Below are 18,809 nucleotides of genomic sequence, written 5' to 3'. Positions count from 1 at the left end.
CCAATCCCATCCACATGTAATTATTTTCCACATTTGCACTGGGACACACCTCTGTCAGAACTTGTATAAACAGGGCACTGATGGCTCATGCCTACAATTGTAGCTACTCAGGAGGTTGAGATCTGAGGATTACATTTCAAAGCCAAGCCAGGCAGAAAAGTCCATGAGGCTCTTATCTCCAATTAACCAGCAAAAAGCTGGAAGTGGAGCTGTGGCTCAAGTGGTAGAGTAACAGTCTTGGGCAAAAAAGCTAACGGGATGTGCCTATGCCATGAATTCGAGCCTCAATTGTAGAACAAAAAAAACTTACATGGAAGTTCTTCATTTCTATCCCAAAACAATAGCCACTTAGCACTGCTTCTGTCTCAGTTGAAAATAACCTACGGTTTGAAACATATTTAGTTTTCTATGGGAAGCAGCCAGTTTCTCACGTCCCCTGAATATAAAGTTTTGTAAGTAAAGTGATCTTAGATGTAGTCTGAATTAGTCTGAATGGGTATCACTAAAGAAGGACCTTGCCAGGTAATTTTTAAAAGGAAAAAGAGAAGTTGAGATTATCATTCTGGTTGGAAGGAATCTCATTGTCAAAACCAAAAAAATTCAGAAAACATGATGAATTTATAAGCATCATAGACTGTCTCCCAACCATGGCTATCAAGGACTTTATCCGGTATTATATGTATACTGCAGAGACACTTTTAGCAGCAAGAATGGGTCTTAGTTTCAACTGAAGGGAAAGGAAATTGATATAATCTATTTTTCATCAAGAAAGACTACCTAAAAAGAAAATCAAACAGGTCCCAATATCACTTCACACACATGTCAAAGGCAAGGAAAGATAATCTGCTACCTTAGACATCCATCTGACTGTGTCCTAATTGAAGTAAAAGAATGCAGATGCTACTAGGGATAAGAAACAAAACAAGAAACAGAACTGGTAGGAGTGGACTTCTGAAGTGGTTAAGTTTCTATGTTCAGGGTAAAGATTACTCTACCCACAAAACGATCATTGATGACATCATTTATGATGCCTTTGCCCTTCAGCTGGCACTGCACAGGCACCACTTGGTTCTTCACTACATCAGTAAAGTGCATTGCAACCAGGGGCGAGGTGTAGTTAACCTGTAGGTGAAAGAATAATGAATTATAAATGAACAAAATACCATTACCTCCACAAAGGAAACCGAGTAAATCTTATCCTGCCAAGTCACAAATGACCATAGCAGCTGATAAGTTCTTCCTGCCTTGGGAAACTGTGGAGAAATTAACCATTTCTCTCATAAGTCACTGTCAGATGTCTGATTGTCCTCTGAGGAAAACCAATTCTGACTCAAAGTGATTAATTTTCTGGATATCAGACATGAATCAAACCAGAACTAGTATCTGTAAAGTCTCTATAGTGGAGATTAGTCTTCTTGACTCAAAGGCTTCAAATAGGAGAAACAAGGAAGTGTGATTATTTGAGCATGATTAAGCACAATAGTACTGATTTGTCTGCTCCTAGCTTTGCCACTAATTAGATACATGAGCTTGGAAAAGTCACTTCCTCTTACTGAGCCATCATTTTCCCACTTGAAAACTATAGAGGTTAGAGCAAACTGTGTATGTACCAGTCTTGGGGCTTGAATTCAAGGCCTGGGCCTTGTTCCTGAGCACTAGTGCTCAAGGCTAGCACTCTATCACTTTACCCACAGCTCCACTTCAATCTACTTGGTGGTTAATTGGAGATAAGGGTCTCCTAGTCTTTACTGCTTGAGGTGGCTTTGAACTGTGATCCTCAGATCTCAGCTTCCTGAATAGCTAGAATTACAGGCATGAGCCATGGGTGCCCAGGTATATGAAGTTCTTTATGATATGGAAAGGTATCTAGTTGTGATAGAAATTTGTAGAGGGAGCCCTTTAATCTATCCTTTATTGCCTGCTGCTCCCTAATTTCCATAAATCCAAGGCATCCCAGGTCCTAAAGTGACAGGAAAAAAGGAAGGGATAAAACTTACATGAGTCAGTTTACCATAGTAAGGATAGTAACGGAGGTCAAAAGAAGCCGACTCTGGGTAGTAATTGATGGCTCGAATGTCGTTTTCATCACCTCTCTGTAAGCAAAAGGTATATGTGGTATGTTGAGTCACAGAGTGAGTTGAATTTTGAGCAAAAATAACTTGGACCTCAGATGAAATCACACTGTGGCGCACAAACAACTGTCCCAGGAAGACCAAAAAAGCAGAATGGAGCAGAAATAAACCATAACCTGTGCCCAAAGAAAAACGATCAAAGAATGACTTTGCCTTAGTTTTGCAGTTCAAAGAACATTGAATGGAAGGCCTCAGCTGAGAAGGTCAAAGGTGCTCAGTATTGCTCTCTTCTTGCTGCCAGTGAACCCAAGCAGAAAGGTTGTAAAGGGCTTTTCATATACTCTAGCCTTTCTCCAAAGAATTACAGTGGGCCTGGCACCTGGACTTATTGGACCTGAGGCATGCATGAATTACAACATATTTATTAAATCCTGCTTTACAACATGGATACTGCAGGCTCAGTTCTATTAGAATTTGGATTCAATACACAGGGTCCTGATGCACAGACACACAGCCTATGTCTCTGGCAACATTATAGTTCTCAATTACAGTAGATAGTGTCAGGAGAAGAATCACAAGAGACACAGGTAATGGAGATGATTGGTTCAACAGGGTTACTCTCATCTCATCATGACAGGTAAGGGGCTGCTTATTCTGCTGGTATACTAGACATGCTCTGAATAACAGAGGTCAAGGGGCTAATGTGGACAAATGGTGTATTATTGCTAGCCAGTTACTCCCTGGGGTCATGTGATTACTTTTGTTACTATAGTTGCTTTGGTTATAGACTAAGCTTCCAATAATTTATACTAGCTATTATCTGTTTGATTTCCACAAGTGGGTGTGGGTTTGACTGGTACTGATTATTACAGAATATACAGAGATTCTTATATTCACTTTCCCCAAGGCTCAATGTATGTTGAAAAATGAATAGCTTACATTAGCAGGACCTGTCTAATTGACAAGGTTGGGAAGAAACTCAGTGGTAGAGTATTTGCCTAATATGGGAGGCCCTCAGTCACATCCTAACACTGAAAAAGAAAAAATATATGCTATTTTTAAGATTGGGTTGAGAGTGGGGCATCAGTGACACATATCTGTAATCCCAGTCTGGGATTTTTTTTTAAAGTCCAAGAGACCCCTTCTCAAAAAAGAGCTGGATGTGATGGGCAATGCCTATTGTCCTAGCGTTATATAAGTGGAACAGCCCAGACGCAAGCCCAGGGAAGGATGCCATATTCTATTCCAAAAATAAACAGCAGAAATCATGTCTGGAGATGTGGCTCAGTGGTCAGGGTGCCCATTTTGGAAGTATGAGACCTTGAGTTTAAATCTCAATATCATAAAAAAAGAAAAAGATCAAGTTGACTTTTATGATTTATATTTGTCTGTTCTAAAAAAAGTATCTAATGAAAGTTACCTTTTACAAATGGCCTGTGAAATCAATTCTTTTGGTTTGTCACACCTCACCTGTTTGACTGTTTACACATATACTTTGTATACCTGGCAAATATTGATTGACATTTCAAAGCTCATCTTCAACATCATCACCCCTCATATGGAACTGATCTACCTCTCTTCAGTGATCCTGTTGTACCTTTCATTGTGCCTGCAGTACTTCTTTGCCCTGATTTCAGAGACAGGCATATTTCTCTAATATCTAGCAAAGTAACTAGTATCTCATAAGATCAACAAATACTTTCTAAACATGGGCAATTGCTTGAATAATTGTTGCTTTATACTGCTTTATGATCTGTCAACAAGAGGATGAGAGTTTTGAACTTTATTTCTAGCACTGGCAATGGAATTATCTTGCCTCTTACATTGGTAAGATAACTGTCCAGGGCTAGGGGGTTCAGTTGATGTTATTGAACAAGAAGAAACTACTGCTTGTTTAAGAAACAAATGCAAGATCTAGGGCTTGTTGCTACAAGTTGCTAATTGGTGCAGATGAGATAGGAGTTAATGGCCCCTCCAAGGACAGTTAATTAGCATATTAATGCAGTTCTGTTTATACTTCCCTTGTAGTCATTTGTTATTGCAACACCCAATGCCACTGGTCATTGCTACAAAATGTGAAATTCAGTTTGAAAATAAGGGACTAATGACTCTAATGAAAACTGTTTGTTTAGTTCAAAGAAACAAGTAATTAGAGCTAAAAGCAAAAGCGTAAACAGAATCCCAATTAAAGATTTGGCACATCTCTGTTCCCTGCTGTGGCCCCCTAGCTGAAGTTCAGTGTTTGGCTTTCATAGGTATAAATTGTGACACACTGACCCCACCCCACCTCCACTACACACACAAAAACATGCATGGGTTGAATGCTTTCTGGAAAGAGGAAGGTCTGAAGACATTACAAGTCAGTATAGTTTCAAAAGGGATGATTTCTTTCATGTGTAAGTTTTTGGAAAGAATCTTCCCACATGAAACAGAAATACCAACAGTGCTTATTCAAAAGCAATTTACCTGAACTTTGCAGGAAACCTTCACTGGATCTCCAAACTCAGGACGAAAGCCTACAATCTAGCAAAAGAAAACCAGTGTGTTTTTTTTTTTTCTTTCTTTTTCTTCACAAATTTGACAGTAAAAAACAGGTTTTTCTAACCTTCCCTCCTTGAGTCATCCCTGTTCAGGCATTAACTTCATCTATTTTGCCCTCTCAGAAATGGTTACACACATCAGAAAATGCAAAACAGCTTCCAAGTCCTGCAGTCCTGCTATATTTCTGTCTGATACTGACACATTGGGGAAATTTCATGAAGATAACCTTAATGATGTAAAGAGTTTCTTGTTTCAAGAGGAGTGTGTCTGATAAAGCATGAGTAAGGCATGACAGGAGACAATGATAGAACTGTCCCCCATCACATTCCCCCATGTCAATCCTCTGTTTCAAATAGCACAAGATTCCTCCTTGGTGCTGGAGTTGCAGACATGCCCAGCCAGGATCCCATTTTTAGTAAGAGTCATCAGGGGCAGGTTTGGGAATGGGGAAGAAGAATGGCAATAGGAAGCATTGAAGGAGAAAAAGGAATTGAGAGCTTTGCCTCATTATTTGCATTTCTGATGCTGTTGGTTAAAATAGCTAAACTTGTAGTGTGTGAAGACCAGAGCCCAAAAGAAATGCAGAGTTCGCAGTGCTCCTAACCCAGCCCATCCACTTATCATCATTGGATAATAAAAGCTAATATACCCTGTTCATCTTTAGAAGAATGCAAGGCTGTCCAGTAGAGTATCCAAAAGTGGGGTCCTCCAGACCAGAGCAGTTCTTCAGGAAGGAACGCTTAAACTGACAGGCCTTCTTGTCCTCATCTTCATCTCCATCTTGGATAAAGTACTGTCCTGGTGGGCAATCTACATTCATTTCCTCTTGAAGACTGTCATTATAGCCTAAAGCATGTGTAGGTGACAAAGGTTATGTTAGGAGGTGCTACAAGGGAAGAGCATATTTTCAGTAGTTCTTATATCCTAATATCCTTTGCTCCAGCATGCATTTGCCACTCTGAAACAAGAGCATCTGCCTCAGATGCTCAAGGGTTTCATTGACAATTGCCTTCTAGGAAGCCTCCAAGCTAGTCACCTCAGCCCACCTGATTACCTATACTCTATTCCTCATTCCCTTAGAACTTATGGACATCTATATCTGGGCCATGTGTTAGTTTGTTCATCTTATAATTTTTTTCCTATTTTTTCCATTACATCTTTCCAAATACGTTGAGCTATAAATTTAGAGGAGCTATCTTTTCGCCTTCTTAATGAAGAATGGGCATGTGGCTGGTAGATTTTGGAAGAAGATTGAATCATCTTAAGGTATGACATATACAAGGAATCTAAGTTCCTAAGTTAAATCTCTTTAAATTTAGGCCGGGTGCCAGTGGCTCGCACCTGTAATCCTAGCTACTCAGGAGGCTGAGATCTGAGGATCCTGATTCAAAGCCAGCCTGGGCAGGAAAGTTAGTGAGACTCTTATCTACAATAAACCACTAGAAAACCAGAAATGATGCTGTGGCTCAAGTGGTAGAGTGCTCGCCTTGAGCTGAAGAATGCAAGGACAGCACCCAAGCCCAGAGTTCAAGCCCCACAACTGACAATTTTTTTTAGTTTAGAAATGTGTACTTTGGAGGTCAATGAGAGGCAGCTGATGTAAGAAAGTGAGAAGCGTTGTGGAACTGAAGGAACATGAAAGAAGAAAAAAGGCATGAGGAGAAAGAAGAAAACAAAGTGGCAGGGCTGGAGAGGGGGGGAGAAAGTAGAGGAGGAAATAAGCCAGATCCTCATCCTTTACAGAATATTAGTACGGCAAGTAAGACCTTCAGTGAAAATATAGAATCCAGTGATAATCACAGGGTCTCCATTGAGAAGGTGAGATCTTGTGTATTGAGTCCAAAGATACTTAGGGTTAGTGTCATTTTATTTTGGATGGCATGTAATAGGTATCCAAAGAACCTATATCAGAGAGCTGAAAGGGGCTATTTGTATTTTCAATATTTGAGCTGTGAGATCCATCAAACTGAGTTTTGGAAATTATTATTTCCAAACTGCTTGAAAATACTGTAATAATAATGCATTATATGTATTATATGTTATAATATACACTAATATGTAATTAATATTAACAGTATCCTAATATATTATTCAGATATAATGGATTTTAATATATTAATATATGATATAGTATAATATATTATATAGTAATATTTTTTCAAGCAATTTGGAAATAATAAAACATGGGATGGAGTCCAATTATTCATGATAGATCCAGACAGGTATTCATGGTTGATGTAGTTGAGTTTTTCAGGGAAGATTGTGAGCCTATGACTCAACAGAGGTAAAACGCAAATTGTAATGCTAGAGCCACATCTGGATGATTGTGACTTGGGTTTACTATTCTTAAGAGGCAACTTGGATTTTAAGTTCAATACCAGTTATAGCTAGGTCTCTATTTTTCCTTTGACAAAGCTATATTCAAGGCTTTGTTTTAATCTTTTTAAAAGAATAAGCACCAGCTCTTTTTATAACTTTCTAAACAGAAGCTGCAATCACATGCTTATTGTTTCCCTTGAGGTAGGTCCATTAAAAATAATGTGACATGAGCATGACCCTTACTGCAAAATTGCAGTCCTCATGGGAATGAAATTGATATTCTAGGATGTCTATTTCAGTTATGTGTTCCTATTTAGCCGAACCTATTATCTACTTTTAAGAACTAAAAACTAAATATTTCTAAAAACTAAAATATTTCTGTGGCCAAAAATGGAACTACATGGAACAGGAAGAACTTTGCTCTCTCATACTGTAGGTGAGGAATCTGAAGCTCAATTTTCCTCAAAATAACACTGAACATTGCTGATTTAAAAATGAGTTTTAAACTCCTGGTTAGATGGCTACTGCCCAGAGATGAAAGAGAACTTCTCAAACTCTAAAGTTCAAACTTAACACCTGCAGATTTTGCTAAAATGCAGGTTCTGATTCAATAGCTCTGAGGTAGGACCTGGCATTCTACCTTTCTAACTCCCAGGTGATGCCTTGGTGTTACAGCTCCCTGAATAAATGAATGAGTGTCAAAATATGTGAGCTCAAACACTGGTTCCACTGCTAGGAGATTTAGACCAAATTGTGTCTTCTTTGTGACTCAGTTTCCTTATTTTTGAGGAGAATGGGTTCTGTTAGGCTTGGTTAAAGTTAAATGAGAAAGCATTTAAAGTTAATTGAGTAACACTTCCTACCACATGATAAGCAATCACTCTCTTCCCAATTCAGTGTACGCTCGGGGCCTCTTCATTTTGATACAAGGTCTAACTATATTTCCAACACTGGTCTCCAACTCTTCCACTCAACTGATCCTCCCACCTCTGCCTCCCAAGTGCTGACGTGACTGGCATATGCCACCAAAGCAAGCAAGGGGAATCTCTGACAGCTGGAAGATACAGAATCTGTATACTCTGGGTTTAACTTTAACCAAGCTGCTAATGCCTCAGCTTTTTATCTTATTTTATTTTTGTGCCAGTTCTGGGACTTGGACTTGGCCTGGACACTGTTCTTGGTTTTTTTTTTTTTCCCTCAAGGCTAATGCTCCACCACTTGAGCCACAGGTCCACTTTAGTGGTTAATTGGAGATAGAAGTCTCATGGACTTTCTAGCCTGGGCTAGCTTCAAAACCATAATCCTCAGGTCTCAACTTCCTGAGTAGCTAGGAGTATAAGTGTGAGCCACCAGTGCCTGCACCCAATGCCTCAGCTTTTGCCACATGGAAAGGCTTCCCACAAAGTCTTAGTCCCTGAAAATGTCTGTAACACTAAAGGGGACAGCAATCTAAAATACTTGAGAAAAACTGTTGAAGTTAAGCTATGCAGAGATGATTCCTCTGACTCCTTTCTAGAAAGCTATTAAATGAAGATGCTTGCTTCTCTCTTAAAGATAGCCTATCCAGAAAAAATAAATGATCTTACCTTGATAAAATACAAGAGGCAGAAACTTTTCAGTTTTGGAGAACATTCTCTTTTTCTCACCATTATATCCCTCCAGAATTATTATTATTATTTTACAAGTGATCACTTGTAATAGTGGCCACTCAGATGTTCTCAGGATTTAACTTGATGCTGTAAAGGTGTTTGCGAACAGAAAACAACCTTTGTGCCTCAAAGTGCTTCTTGTGTAGAGTCAACTGGTATGCTTTCAATGCATCTCATACAATCACACACTAGAGTACTTTTTTTTTTATTACATGAAGGATGCTGAGGAGGTTTCAAAGCAAGAAAAGACCACAGTGGGCTGGCATTGCTGAGACTGAAATTTCTGGGCCAGGTGAATTTTAAAATTTTGATCTGCCACCCATCACCTTTCAAAAGAGCTTTCCACCATTCAGAGGAACTTACTTACCCTGGAGAAAGCCATTTAGGCTAATCACATAATGCTGCCAAGTGTCAGGTTCAGAAACGTTGAAGTTGAAATTAAGGCTATGAGCGAAGGGTCTGATCATAACTCCTGGCAATGAAAACAAGTCTTGGATATATTAACCCATTCTTGGATCATTTTTTTGTATTGATTCCTATGAAACCATTTCCCCCCAGGCAATCAAAATGAAAAGGACCATAATTTGCCAAGTACCATTTTACTTTTACTCTTAATAATTGAATTTCTCAAGTCATTACCGGGAAGAACCAAATTTAATTGAAGCTGAACATGCTGTGCAAGCAGATTTCTGTCCAGAGAGTTCTGACAACACAGGGCATTTGGGCACACTCACCAGGCTTCATCCTCTCCGTGAAGGTCGGCATGTAAGGACTGATGGTCAGAAAGAGCATGTACATGCAGACAGTGATCACAGCAGCCAGGGAGGCATAGAAGAAGAAGTAAATGACTAAAATCATTCCTGCAGAGCAACCAAAGATGACAGTGGTCAGTGCTTGCCAACATGTTTTGGCTCTCCACTGAACTCATGACCTAGAACCAAGTCAGATATGAGATGGATTTGTTTGGGTGGATGGGTGTGCATGTGTGCCTGTCCTGGGGTTTGAATTTTGGTCCAGAGTGCTGTCTCTGAGCTTTTTTGCTCAAAGCTAGTGCTCTGTCACTTGAATTGTACCTCCACTTCAGGCTTTTTTGGGGGTCATTAATTGGAGAGTAGAGTCTCACAGACTTTTTTTTCCCGGACTGGCTTGGAACCATGATTCTCTGATCTCAGCCTCGAGAATGGCTAGGATTGTAGATATAAACCACCAACATCCTGCTAGCTTTTTAAAACTTTCCACAAATTCAGCATATCTTTGATTATTGAAATGTCACCAATCTGGTATTGGTGAGGATCATGTTATGGTCTGATTTCAGTTTACTTTTGTAGCTTCTCCAATAGAAGGGCTTACTTAACTACATGATAACCAGGAGCAAGATTGCAGGGGAGTGTAGATTAGAGCATTACATAGAACACATTGCTTGATAAGTCTTCTGGGCAACAGTTGATGTTCTAAGTTCAAATCATTCTTCACCATTTATTAAGGCAGGTGCCCTAAAGTGTTATAGCAGCTTGGTTCTAATGATTATATGTATTTACAAGTGATGAAAACAGCATTTCTTTTCATATAGTCTGTAATTCAAGCTTTTGATTAATTTCCACTGTACTTGCCTCCAATCAAAGTATAGTGAGGTTTTACTCTACTCATTTCAAATTGTATTCATCTTTAGCAAGGTTTAAGTGGCTCAGCTTTTCAAAGAGAACACTGGTGCAGGCTCAAAGAAGAGAAGAGGAAATGGTACTTAATCACTGACACTTGCTGTCTGTGACCTTGGGCAATTTAAAGAATCTCTCTGCATCCTGGATTCCTTGCAGATAAATGAGAATAAGCTTAACACTTACAATACCACTTCCTAGCTGTTGAATCTTGGACATACTATGCCCCACTCTGGCCTCAATGTTTTCATTAAGGAAAGGAGGACAATGATAGTATTTATTTATTACATTAAATAATGCATATGAACACCATAGCATAGAGTCATGCAGACATTAAGTGATCTGTAAATGATACTGGTCATTATTGTTTTTATTAACATTATTATTATTATTATTATAGGATCAGAACCATAGTTTGAAATGCTCTTCTGTGGGATGTACTAGGACTAGGCTTGCCTTGAGACTAAACAGCAGAGAGTAAGGTGAATGAGCATGACATTGTTGCCTAAAAGTTCTTTCCAAGTTCTCCTTGGGGACCTCTCAGGCAACAATATTTGGCTTTGCTCATAGCAGTGACATGGTGTTGGAAGTACACATTTGAACTGAATCATGCTAGAAACTGGAACAAGCCACATAACTTTGCTGTACTCCAAACTGAATTCAAGTATAAATTCTTAAATTGGACCATGAACCAAGTTAAATTGAGAGAGAGACAGAGACAGAGAAAGGAAGACAGAGAGAGACAGAGACAGAGAACTCTTACTATCCAATTGGAAATGGAACTGAACCTTTATAAGATGAACCAAAGTTGAACTGGAACATAAACATGTTGACTCAGTTGGAGTCTCTACAGAAGAATCTGTGATTTTTAGCTATTGCCCAATGACTATCCTAATGGGATATGTCCCTGGGCCTCCTCCATTTCTATAATACCACCCGCATCCTGGAAACAGATTAACTGTTGGAGACATCCCAGTGAACCTAAAGACTTAGTTTCATACATGGAGGGAAAGCAATGGAACACAGATATTTTCCCTTGGCAATATTTTTTTCCTTTAGGATGGATGGCCAGGATGCTCTACATTGGAGAATGTCACTAAGGCTCACCTAGGAAGTGATGCCCTGGAGTGTGGGTTAGCTTAACTACTTTCACCTTCCCGGCCCCCCTCAGCAAAACCAAGAATGGTCACTATCTGGACTCATTAATCCTTTCAATCCTTCCTGCTCCAGATGTTCAAATTTTACTAGGAGTCCTTGTGTAGTTCATCTAGGGTTCTCCCTGAACACCCCCCCACACCCAGTCTTGGTAGACCACTAAGTACTCATGGCTACCAACTCTTCACTCTATCAAAACTGCTCATCCAGTTACTGAGATGAAGTTTTATAGCAAGAGAAAGAACTCTGGTATTTGAAACCTAGTACTGTCACTTAGTTACTTTGTGACTTTAGATAAATTTATTATGCTCTCTAAGCCTCAGTTTCTGCATCTGCAAAATGGGGATAATAAAAATTACTACCTTATATAGTTCTTGTCAATATCTAATAAAATAACATATAGTTCCTAAGAATAAGGGGTTGCCTGGGAACCAAATTAAAATCCAAGTGCATATTAATAGGCTGAGTAGATAGGTTGGACTTGTTGATGTCCAGGTTGGAACAGGGTGATTAAATGTTCAAATGGTCATCTTACTGTGAGGAAGCAGGGCAATAAGCTATTGTTTTAATGGCCTAAGCATTCATACTATCACTTGCTCTTTTCCTAATGATAGTCCAACAGAAGAAGCCTGAATTTCTGGGCTTTTAGACCTGCTAACAAGTAGTCTGGCCACACCCTACCATAGTCATATGGCCTCTCTCCTGACATATATTCGTCAGGTATTGAAACTTCTTTTCTTGTCCCCTTCTATTGGCTTATGGATTGCCATCCACTAGAGCAATTTATATGAGTATATCTGGGAAAGTTTCTAAGGGTAGCAGTTTAGGGGTTAATGCATGGTTTTTCTTCTCAGAATCTCTCTCTCTTTTCACAAGGTATAATTTTCCAGTCCTCTTTAGGCAAGCAACAAACAGCTGTGCCCTTTTTGGAGCTCCAGTGAATGTCCAGCATTTGTCTACAGCTTTGAGAATGTCAGAATGTCCCTTAAATGGTACATTTGTTCCAGTTAAGGGTTTGAGGGATGGGCTAGGGTGAGGCTGGGAGCTGAGGAGGGTGATGGGTGACCGGTTGTTTAAAGCCGTACACCTGCTATTCCTGATTCTAGGAAGTAAGTCTGGCTGTTTGACTCTAACTGAGGTAAACTAGCAACATTAACTGTGAAGGAGAGAATTCTCAGCCATGGCCACCAAATTCAGCAACCTAGATTTTGGCACTAGGAAACTTACTTCATCCATTGTATCTCTAATATTTTCTTCGGTGGATTAACTGAGTTACAAATCAGCAGCTGCTCATTTTTGGGGGCTGTGTAGAATGTGCCAAGTGGGAATTTTGCTTCAAGTAAAACCTCCTGAGACTTAGCAGGAATCATTTAAAAAGTACGTAGGAAACTGGGAACGGAATAGAAACTTATGAAGTGAAAATGGTAAAGGATGTGGTCCAAAGAAAATGAAGTAAAGGCATATAATTTCACCATCAATTTAGGTACTGGTGGCTCAGGCCTGTAATTCTAGCTACTCAGGAGGCTGAGATCTTATGAGTGCAGTTTAAAGCCAGCCCAAACAAGAAAAGTCCATGAGACTCTTATCTTCAATTAACCACCAGAAAACCAGAGGTCATGCTGTGGCTCAAAGTGGTAGAGTGCTAGCCTCAAGTAAAAAAAGCTCATGGACAGAAGCCAAACACTGAGTTCAAACCCCAAGACCAGTGCAGTGTGAGTGCGCATGTGTGTATACTTTCTCCCTCCCCCATTCCCATCAACTGAGCATTAAGGAAGCTTAAACTCAATAATCATCTCTTTAAACCCAGTTGCCCTGTATATATCATGCTTTCTGACTTTAAACACTTCGCAAGAGTTTCAGTCACAAACGCTGGAAATAGTGTTCAGCAGGGTATGTCCTATCTTACATTTTTAATGCTTTATGGGAGGCCCATGCTAACCCTGTGAGAGAGGCAAGGCAGGGATATTCATTGGACAGGTGGGGAAACTGAGGCTAAGTGAGGGTAAATGATGAGGGCATCATTATATGGGTAGAAAATGACAGAACTGGGACTTTTAAAAAATCATTTTTTTCAGTTCATTTTCACTGCCTCGCTGTATTTTGTACTGAGCCCAGTTGATTTTAATTATACAACTGAATTTGTTAATATAGTTAGAATTTGTTCTGATGGAACTGTCTACAACCCAGGCATTTTCCTAGGCATCAGTGTCCTTGTGTTAAATATTTAGAGAAGTTTATAAACAGACCCATCCAGTATATAGCAAAGGAGACTTGGATACCAGCCCAAATGCAAAGGACACCAGACTGAGGCATTGGGGTTAATGGGACTTACTCCAACTCTGACCTGTTTGGGACAGAGACATCCTTCTCTCTGGATCCCATAAGTATTCATTCAAGATCTGCACTTTCTGCCACCAGGTATTGCCTGTTGTCTGACCCTGACCCCCTTCTTCCTCTTTTTGCTCCTTTTCTTCCTCTTCCTCCTCTTCTTTCTCCTCCTCATCTTCTTCTTCCTCCAATTCAAGTGCCATCACCACCCGAGCCTCTTCTTCTGCTTCCTCCTCTTCATCTGCTAAGTAGTTCTGATTCACTTCATCCTGATCATTCTGGAACAGTGACAAAACACAGTCTTTCTGAAAAAAAAAATTTCCAATGGCACATCCAACCAGTCAAAAGTAAGTGGAAACAACTCAATATTTGGAGACACTTCAAATTTCCACTTCCCCATAAACATACTCACTGTGACAAGAGTAGATTCTCTTTCTGTTCTTGTGAAAAAAAAATCCTTTCTATGACCGATATTGAATCCATATTCTTTGCACAGAGGTGCATGTTTTATTTTCAGCATCAGGCTTTTGAGCTCTTCCCCTAGGACATCTCATATTGATATGCTGTCCCAGGGCCTTGACCTCCCGCTTAACTTTGACCTGTCAGGGTAGAGCTGAGCTCATCGTGGACGATGGACTAGTCTTAGACACTTATATCTATGATGGCATATTCCTAGTCCAAGTCATCTTTATACTAACACTTTCAGCTGTTCAACCTTACCATCCCAAGTTGTGCCTAAAAATAGACTGGGACAGACATTAACAGGAGAAGCGAACTGCTGTACTTCTCTTCAAAACGTATGATTGCCATCTCAACAGAATCACGAAATGGAGGTTTATTTGCCACTTGCTGCCTTAAGCTAGATAGATGGACCACTTGAGAGCTGGAACCTCAACTGATACTTTGTTAGTCTCCTCTGATTTCTAGTCAAACCAACAAATAAACAAAACTCTGGGCACATAGTAAAACTCAGCTATACTAGTTGGTTGGTTGATTGATTTTTTTTCTTTTCTTTTCTTTATTTTAGTCTGAGACCAGTACCTGATGCTGTCAATGAATGATGGTTGGTTATAAGAAGCAAAAATAAAGGAAAGAGAGAGACAAAGACAGAAAGACAGAGAGAGACAGAGGGAGGAGGGACAGAGAGAGGAGGTAGGAAGGAAGGAAGGAAGGAAGGAAGGAAGGAAGGAAGGAAGGAAGGAAGGAAGGAAGGAAGGAAGGAAGGAAGGAAGGAAGGAAGGGAGGGAAGGAAAAAGACCTAATGACTTCACCAAGTGATGTTTGAAATGTCTATCAGGCACAAATTCTTTGGGAGCCTGCCAAGGTTCACTGCAGCAACAGAAAATGAGTTCACCCTCCCTTCCCTCTGCTGTCCAAGTCTGAAGAGTGTTAGAACCTGTGCACCTGTTGGGGTTGGGTATGTCGAATGCTAGAGGTCAGGGGCTCTGTACTGCCCCCTTCCTGCCTGGTTCTTCAAAGGCCACTTAGAGGACACCCAGATTAAAATGTTGCTTTTCGTGGAGCTCAACACATTGCATTGTTCAGATTCAGTGTAAGTGTTACAGAATGACAAGGCTCTAATCTCAGCATTTGGTCTACTCAGAACTATCTAGCTCTTGAGTATAGGTATTTTTAAATTGCTATCTAAGTTGTTCAAATGTGCAGCTCTATATCATATGCCATGTCAGAACTTACAGGGAGTTCTAAGACTTGATTTTCTGAGTCTGAGAGAAAAGACAAGATCAGACCAAAGCTATGCAGAAAATTCAAGACAAAGCAGACAGTCCTCAGAACATATGTCTCTTGATACTCTGGACAATTATGTTCCTTTTCCATCACATTGAGCACAAGTGCCTAGAGGTAGCTCAGAAGACATATGAAGCATAATAATGTCTTGGATTCTGGGTTCCTGAGAGAGTGTGGGTACTTAAAATCAAGAATTTCTGACTCTGATATAAGTGCATAGTATAAGCTTAGGAAAAATAAACCTTGTATGTCAGCCAATGTTGAATGTATCAGTACATGTTCTTAGATATCTTTCACTTACAGGTGAAGCTATATACAAATTAGATCTCTTAATTTAGATTTTGAACACCCAGTGGGAGAGTCTATATTTTCTAACCTCTTGTTGGCCAACCACAGGTTGAAGCCCACAGCTAAATACTCAGTCAGTACTAAGGAAATGTCAATGATACCTGCCTGACTTAAAAATCAGGATACAGGAACTCTGAGTAAATACTCTGACCTCAGTAGTCATGTGCACCAGATTGGGAAGTCATTATGGCCCCTATTTTTACCAGAGTATCAGAGAACTTAAAATGTACTATTTTGTACTGGAAGAATTCATATTCTGTGTATTTTCTGAGCAACTTTTTTCTCTCCTTATTGCCTCTTCCTGCCTTGTACCTCTGTTCTATGGAGGAAGCAGAGGCCCATAGCCTCAGTCTGATCTTATTTGTAGAAATGAGCTCTCATGATAATCCTATTAAAAGTGACTTGTCATTAAAGCCTTACCTTCCCAGGGAGAATTAATCTTTTCACAGCTAATATCCTTCCACAGACTCCTACCACCTGAGTTTTACTTCAGGAACCTCAAATATCTTTTTCTCCCCTCTCTTTTCTGCTTCCAGGGATTGTCACATCGTTCAAGAGATGCCTTCTTCAAAAGTTTCTTATTAATTAAATTATCTGTAAAATGTATTTTCATGTGACTATTTTTTTTAAAAAATCCAGTAGGAAACCAATTTAGTGATGAGAATGTCCATTTCCTAATCTAGTATTAGCCTTATTTGATAGTGTGTTGAGACTATGCTGGGATATAGTGGTCGGTGTGTGTTAAGGCCATTATGTTTCCCTAAAAGGGAAGTCTGAAGGACAGAAGGTGGCTCCATTTTGAGCAGTGTAAATATATAAATATATAAACAAACAGTATGCCGAAAGGATAAATTTTCACCCTGAATTGAAAAACACTTTGTAAACATCTGAATGGCTGCTTAATTTCATAGGAAAATATTAAGTATACAATTTCATTAATTTCTTTTTAAATCTCAAGTATTATACAATCCAGATCCTTCAGTATACCTAAACTCCAAACTTCGTGACAAATAGCATATTAGACACAACACTTTCAGTGACACTGCATATATACTCAGTCAAATAAGGAATAGTTACGCCGTCCCCGCAGGCTTTGACTACACAGCTATAAGCGATTTGGGAGAGATCAAGACCTTACAAATTGTTGCAAGAATGCCAAGGGAAGCCCTCTATTGACATGGGGTTTAACAAATTTGTGTTTTCTTCTGCTGGCTCTTTGGTAGTCTTCACTTAATTCCCTGGATATATAAGTGGTCACATCCAAAGAAAAATGGATTCTTCTTTACTTGTTCCTAGCATTCAGATTATAATGATTTCTGTGGAACATGTCAGAATACTCCCCTCCAATGTATTGTTATATTATATATTAGTGATTTATAGCAAAATATATGTGAAGAAACTTTTGGGTCAAATAAGTTTGTAATGCATCCTTGAGATAAATTGTGATACCAAAGGTGATTGTGTGTGTGTGCACACGCATGCTCATGTCTGTGTATGTGAATATGTGTGTGCATCTGTGTGTGTATTAGGCCAGATGAGGAGTCAGGCAAGGAGGTAAATGAGTGGTGTATAGGGGCCTAGCGAGTTGTATATTTTGAATACAGCGGAAAGAACACAAGGTTATTAATGAGGAGAGATGCATTCTCAAATTGGTGCCACCACTAAGTTGCAAGTCACTCTGAGGCCTTGAGCCCCAATATTTCCTTTGATAATGAGGAGTTCTGGTAAGATGATATCTAAGCACCTTCCTAGTTTCCATCAAGGAGTCTATGATTTTAGCTACAGTTGGCATTTCTGCTTTAGAAAAAGAGCAGCTGGGTTCTAAGAAGCTACCACCCAAAGGGACTGAGACAGCTGGGTAGGCAGTGCCTTTCATTTCCTCTTCCCTTTCCCTTCTTTTTTTGGTTAAAATTCTTACAATGAAACATCTACTTCCAGACTCCAAAATGTGTGTTCAAATTTCAGATTCCCAAGAAAAAACTTCCGAAGACCCTTATTCTCTGATCTCTTTCCTTTCCCTTATCTTTGTTCCATAGGAAAACTGGATGCCTCCTTCCATCCAGCATTCTGGGGTGCCCTAGGGTTCTGGGAATCACTACTCTTCCTTGAAACCCTGAGAGTCTCCAAACTTTTATGTTTCTTCTCTTCTCGAGAAGAGGAGGCCATAATCCAAGGCCTACACAACCCCCAACCCACCACATGAAAAAGAGGACAATAAAATATTCTGCTCCCTGGGACTCACAAGTCTGTAGCCATAACCGTAAGGAAAGACTGGAGCCCTTCTGGATCGGAGTTGCCTTCTCATGGCTGTTCAGTGGGCAGATACGCCGCAGAGGCAGGCAAGTGGGTGAGAGTTCTGGAGCTTCTGCTGGTACAGGAGACACTGGTTGCTGGGGACACTTGGCGCCTGGTAAAAGTGAATTTTGTTGGCACAAGCCCTTCCCCAAAATAATCTAACATGCCCCTCTCTCATTGGTTGGCTCTTTCCCTGAATCAAAGGAAAGCCCTTATGGAAAAGCAAGATCATCATTACAGGGAGGGGGAGATATTCTGGGTCACGAGGATGAGCGACTCACCCCCCCCCCCCTCACTTCATGAGTCTTTCCACCCCTTGCCCTTCTCCAGCACCAGAGATATGATGGGCCCAATGGAAATCTTAAGTCATATTCTTCTCAATTGAGAGTTGGATATCAGTGTGTGCAGGGGGTGGGGCGTGGGTGGGAGTTGGGGTGAGGGGAGATGTCCAAGAATAACTTGCTTTTTTCATAAGGCTGATCTCATGCAAAAGGATCTAGGGTGTCAGGGAAGATTCCCTTTGCTCTCTCCACCCCCTTCCCCTCCACACACTCTAAGCCACCTACAATATTCCTTATTGTGTCAACCCATGAGCTCCTTCAAAATGTGGATTATACCTTGTGATTTTACAGGCAAGACTCCTATTTTAACGCCCCCTGCTTCAAAGAGGGTCCTGGGCATAAAGAAGCATTTTTATAGCC

General features: G+C 40.1%; 1 protein-coding gene across 2 annotated transcripts; it reads right to left on the bottom strand.

Moving 5' to 3' along the window:
• Positions 1-960: 960 nt before the first annotated feature.
• Atp1b4 (ATPase Na+/K+ transporting family member beta 4) lies at positions 961-18,118 on the bottom strand. Of its 2 annotated transcripts, none has more exons than XM_042665811.1 (8): positions 18,056-18,118; positions 13,724-13,997; positions 9,316-9,441; positions 8,949-9,071; positions 5,263-5,459; positions 4,539-4,595; positions 1,998-2,093; positions 961-1,122 (listed from the first exon to the last, which is right to left on the bottom strand). In XM_042665811.1, exons 1-8 carry the CDS (start codon positions 18,116-18,118, stop codon positions 961-963), a joined length of 1,098 nt encoding a protein of 365 aa, XP_042521745.1. The 2 variants fall into 2 exon arrangements, with proteins under 2 accessions (XP_042521745.1, XP_042521746.1); XM_042665812.1 differs by having other exon boundaries at positions 13,736-13,997.
• Positions 18,119-18,809: the final 691 nt, after the last annotated feature.

Source organism: Dipodomys spectabilis, unplaced genomic scaffold, assembly GCF_019054845.1.
Source record: "Dipodomys spectabilis isolate Male_0828 unplaced genomic scaffold, ASM1905484v1 ptg000348l, whole genome shotgun sequence".
Lineage (NCBI taxonomy): Eukaryota > Metazoa > Chordata > Mammalia > Rodentia > Heteromyidae > Dipodomys > Dipodomys spectabilis.
Note: the sequence above shows the minus strand (reverse complement) of the source record. Positions and strands in the feature narration are given on the sequence as shown.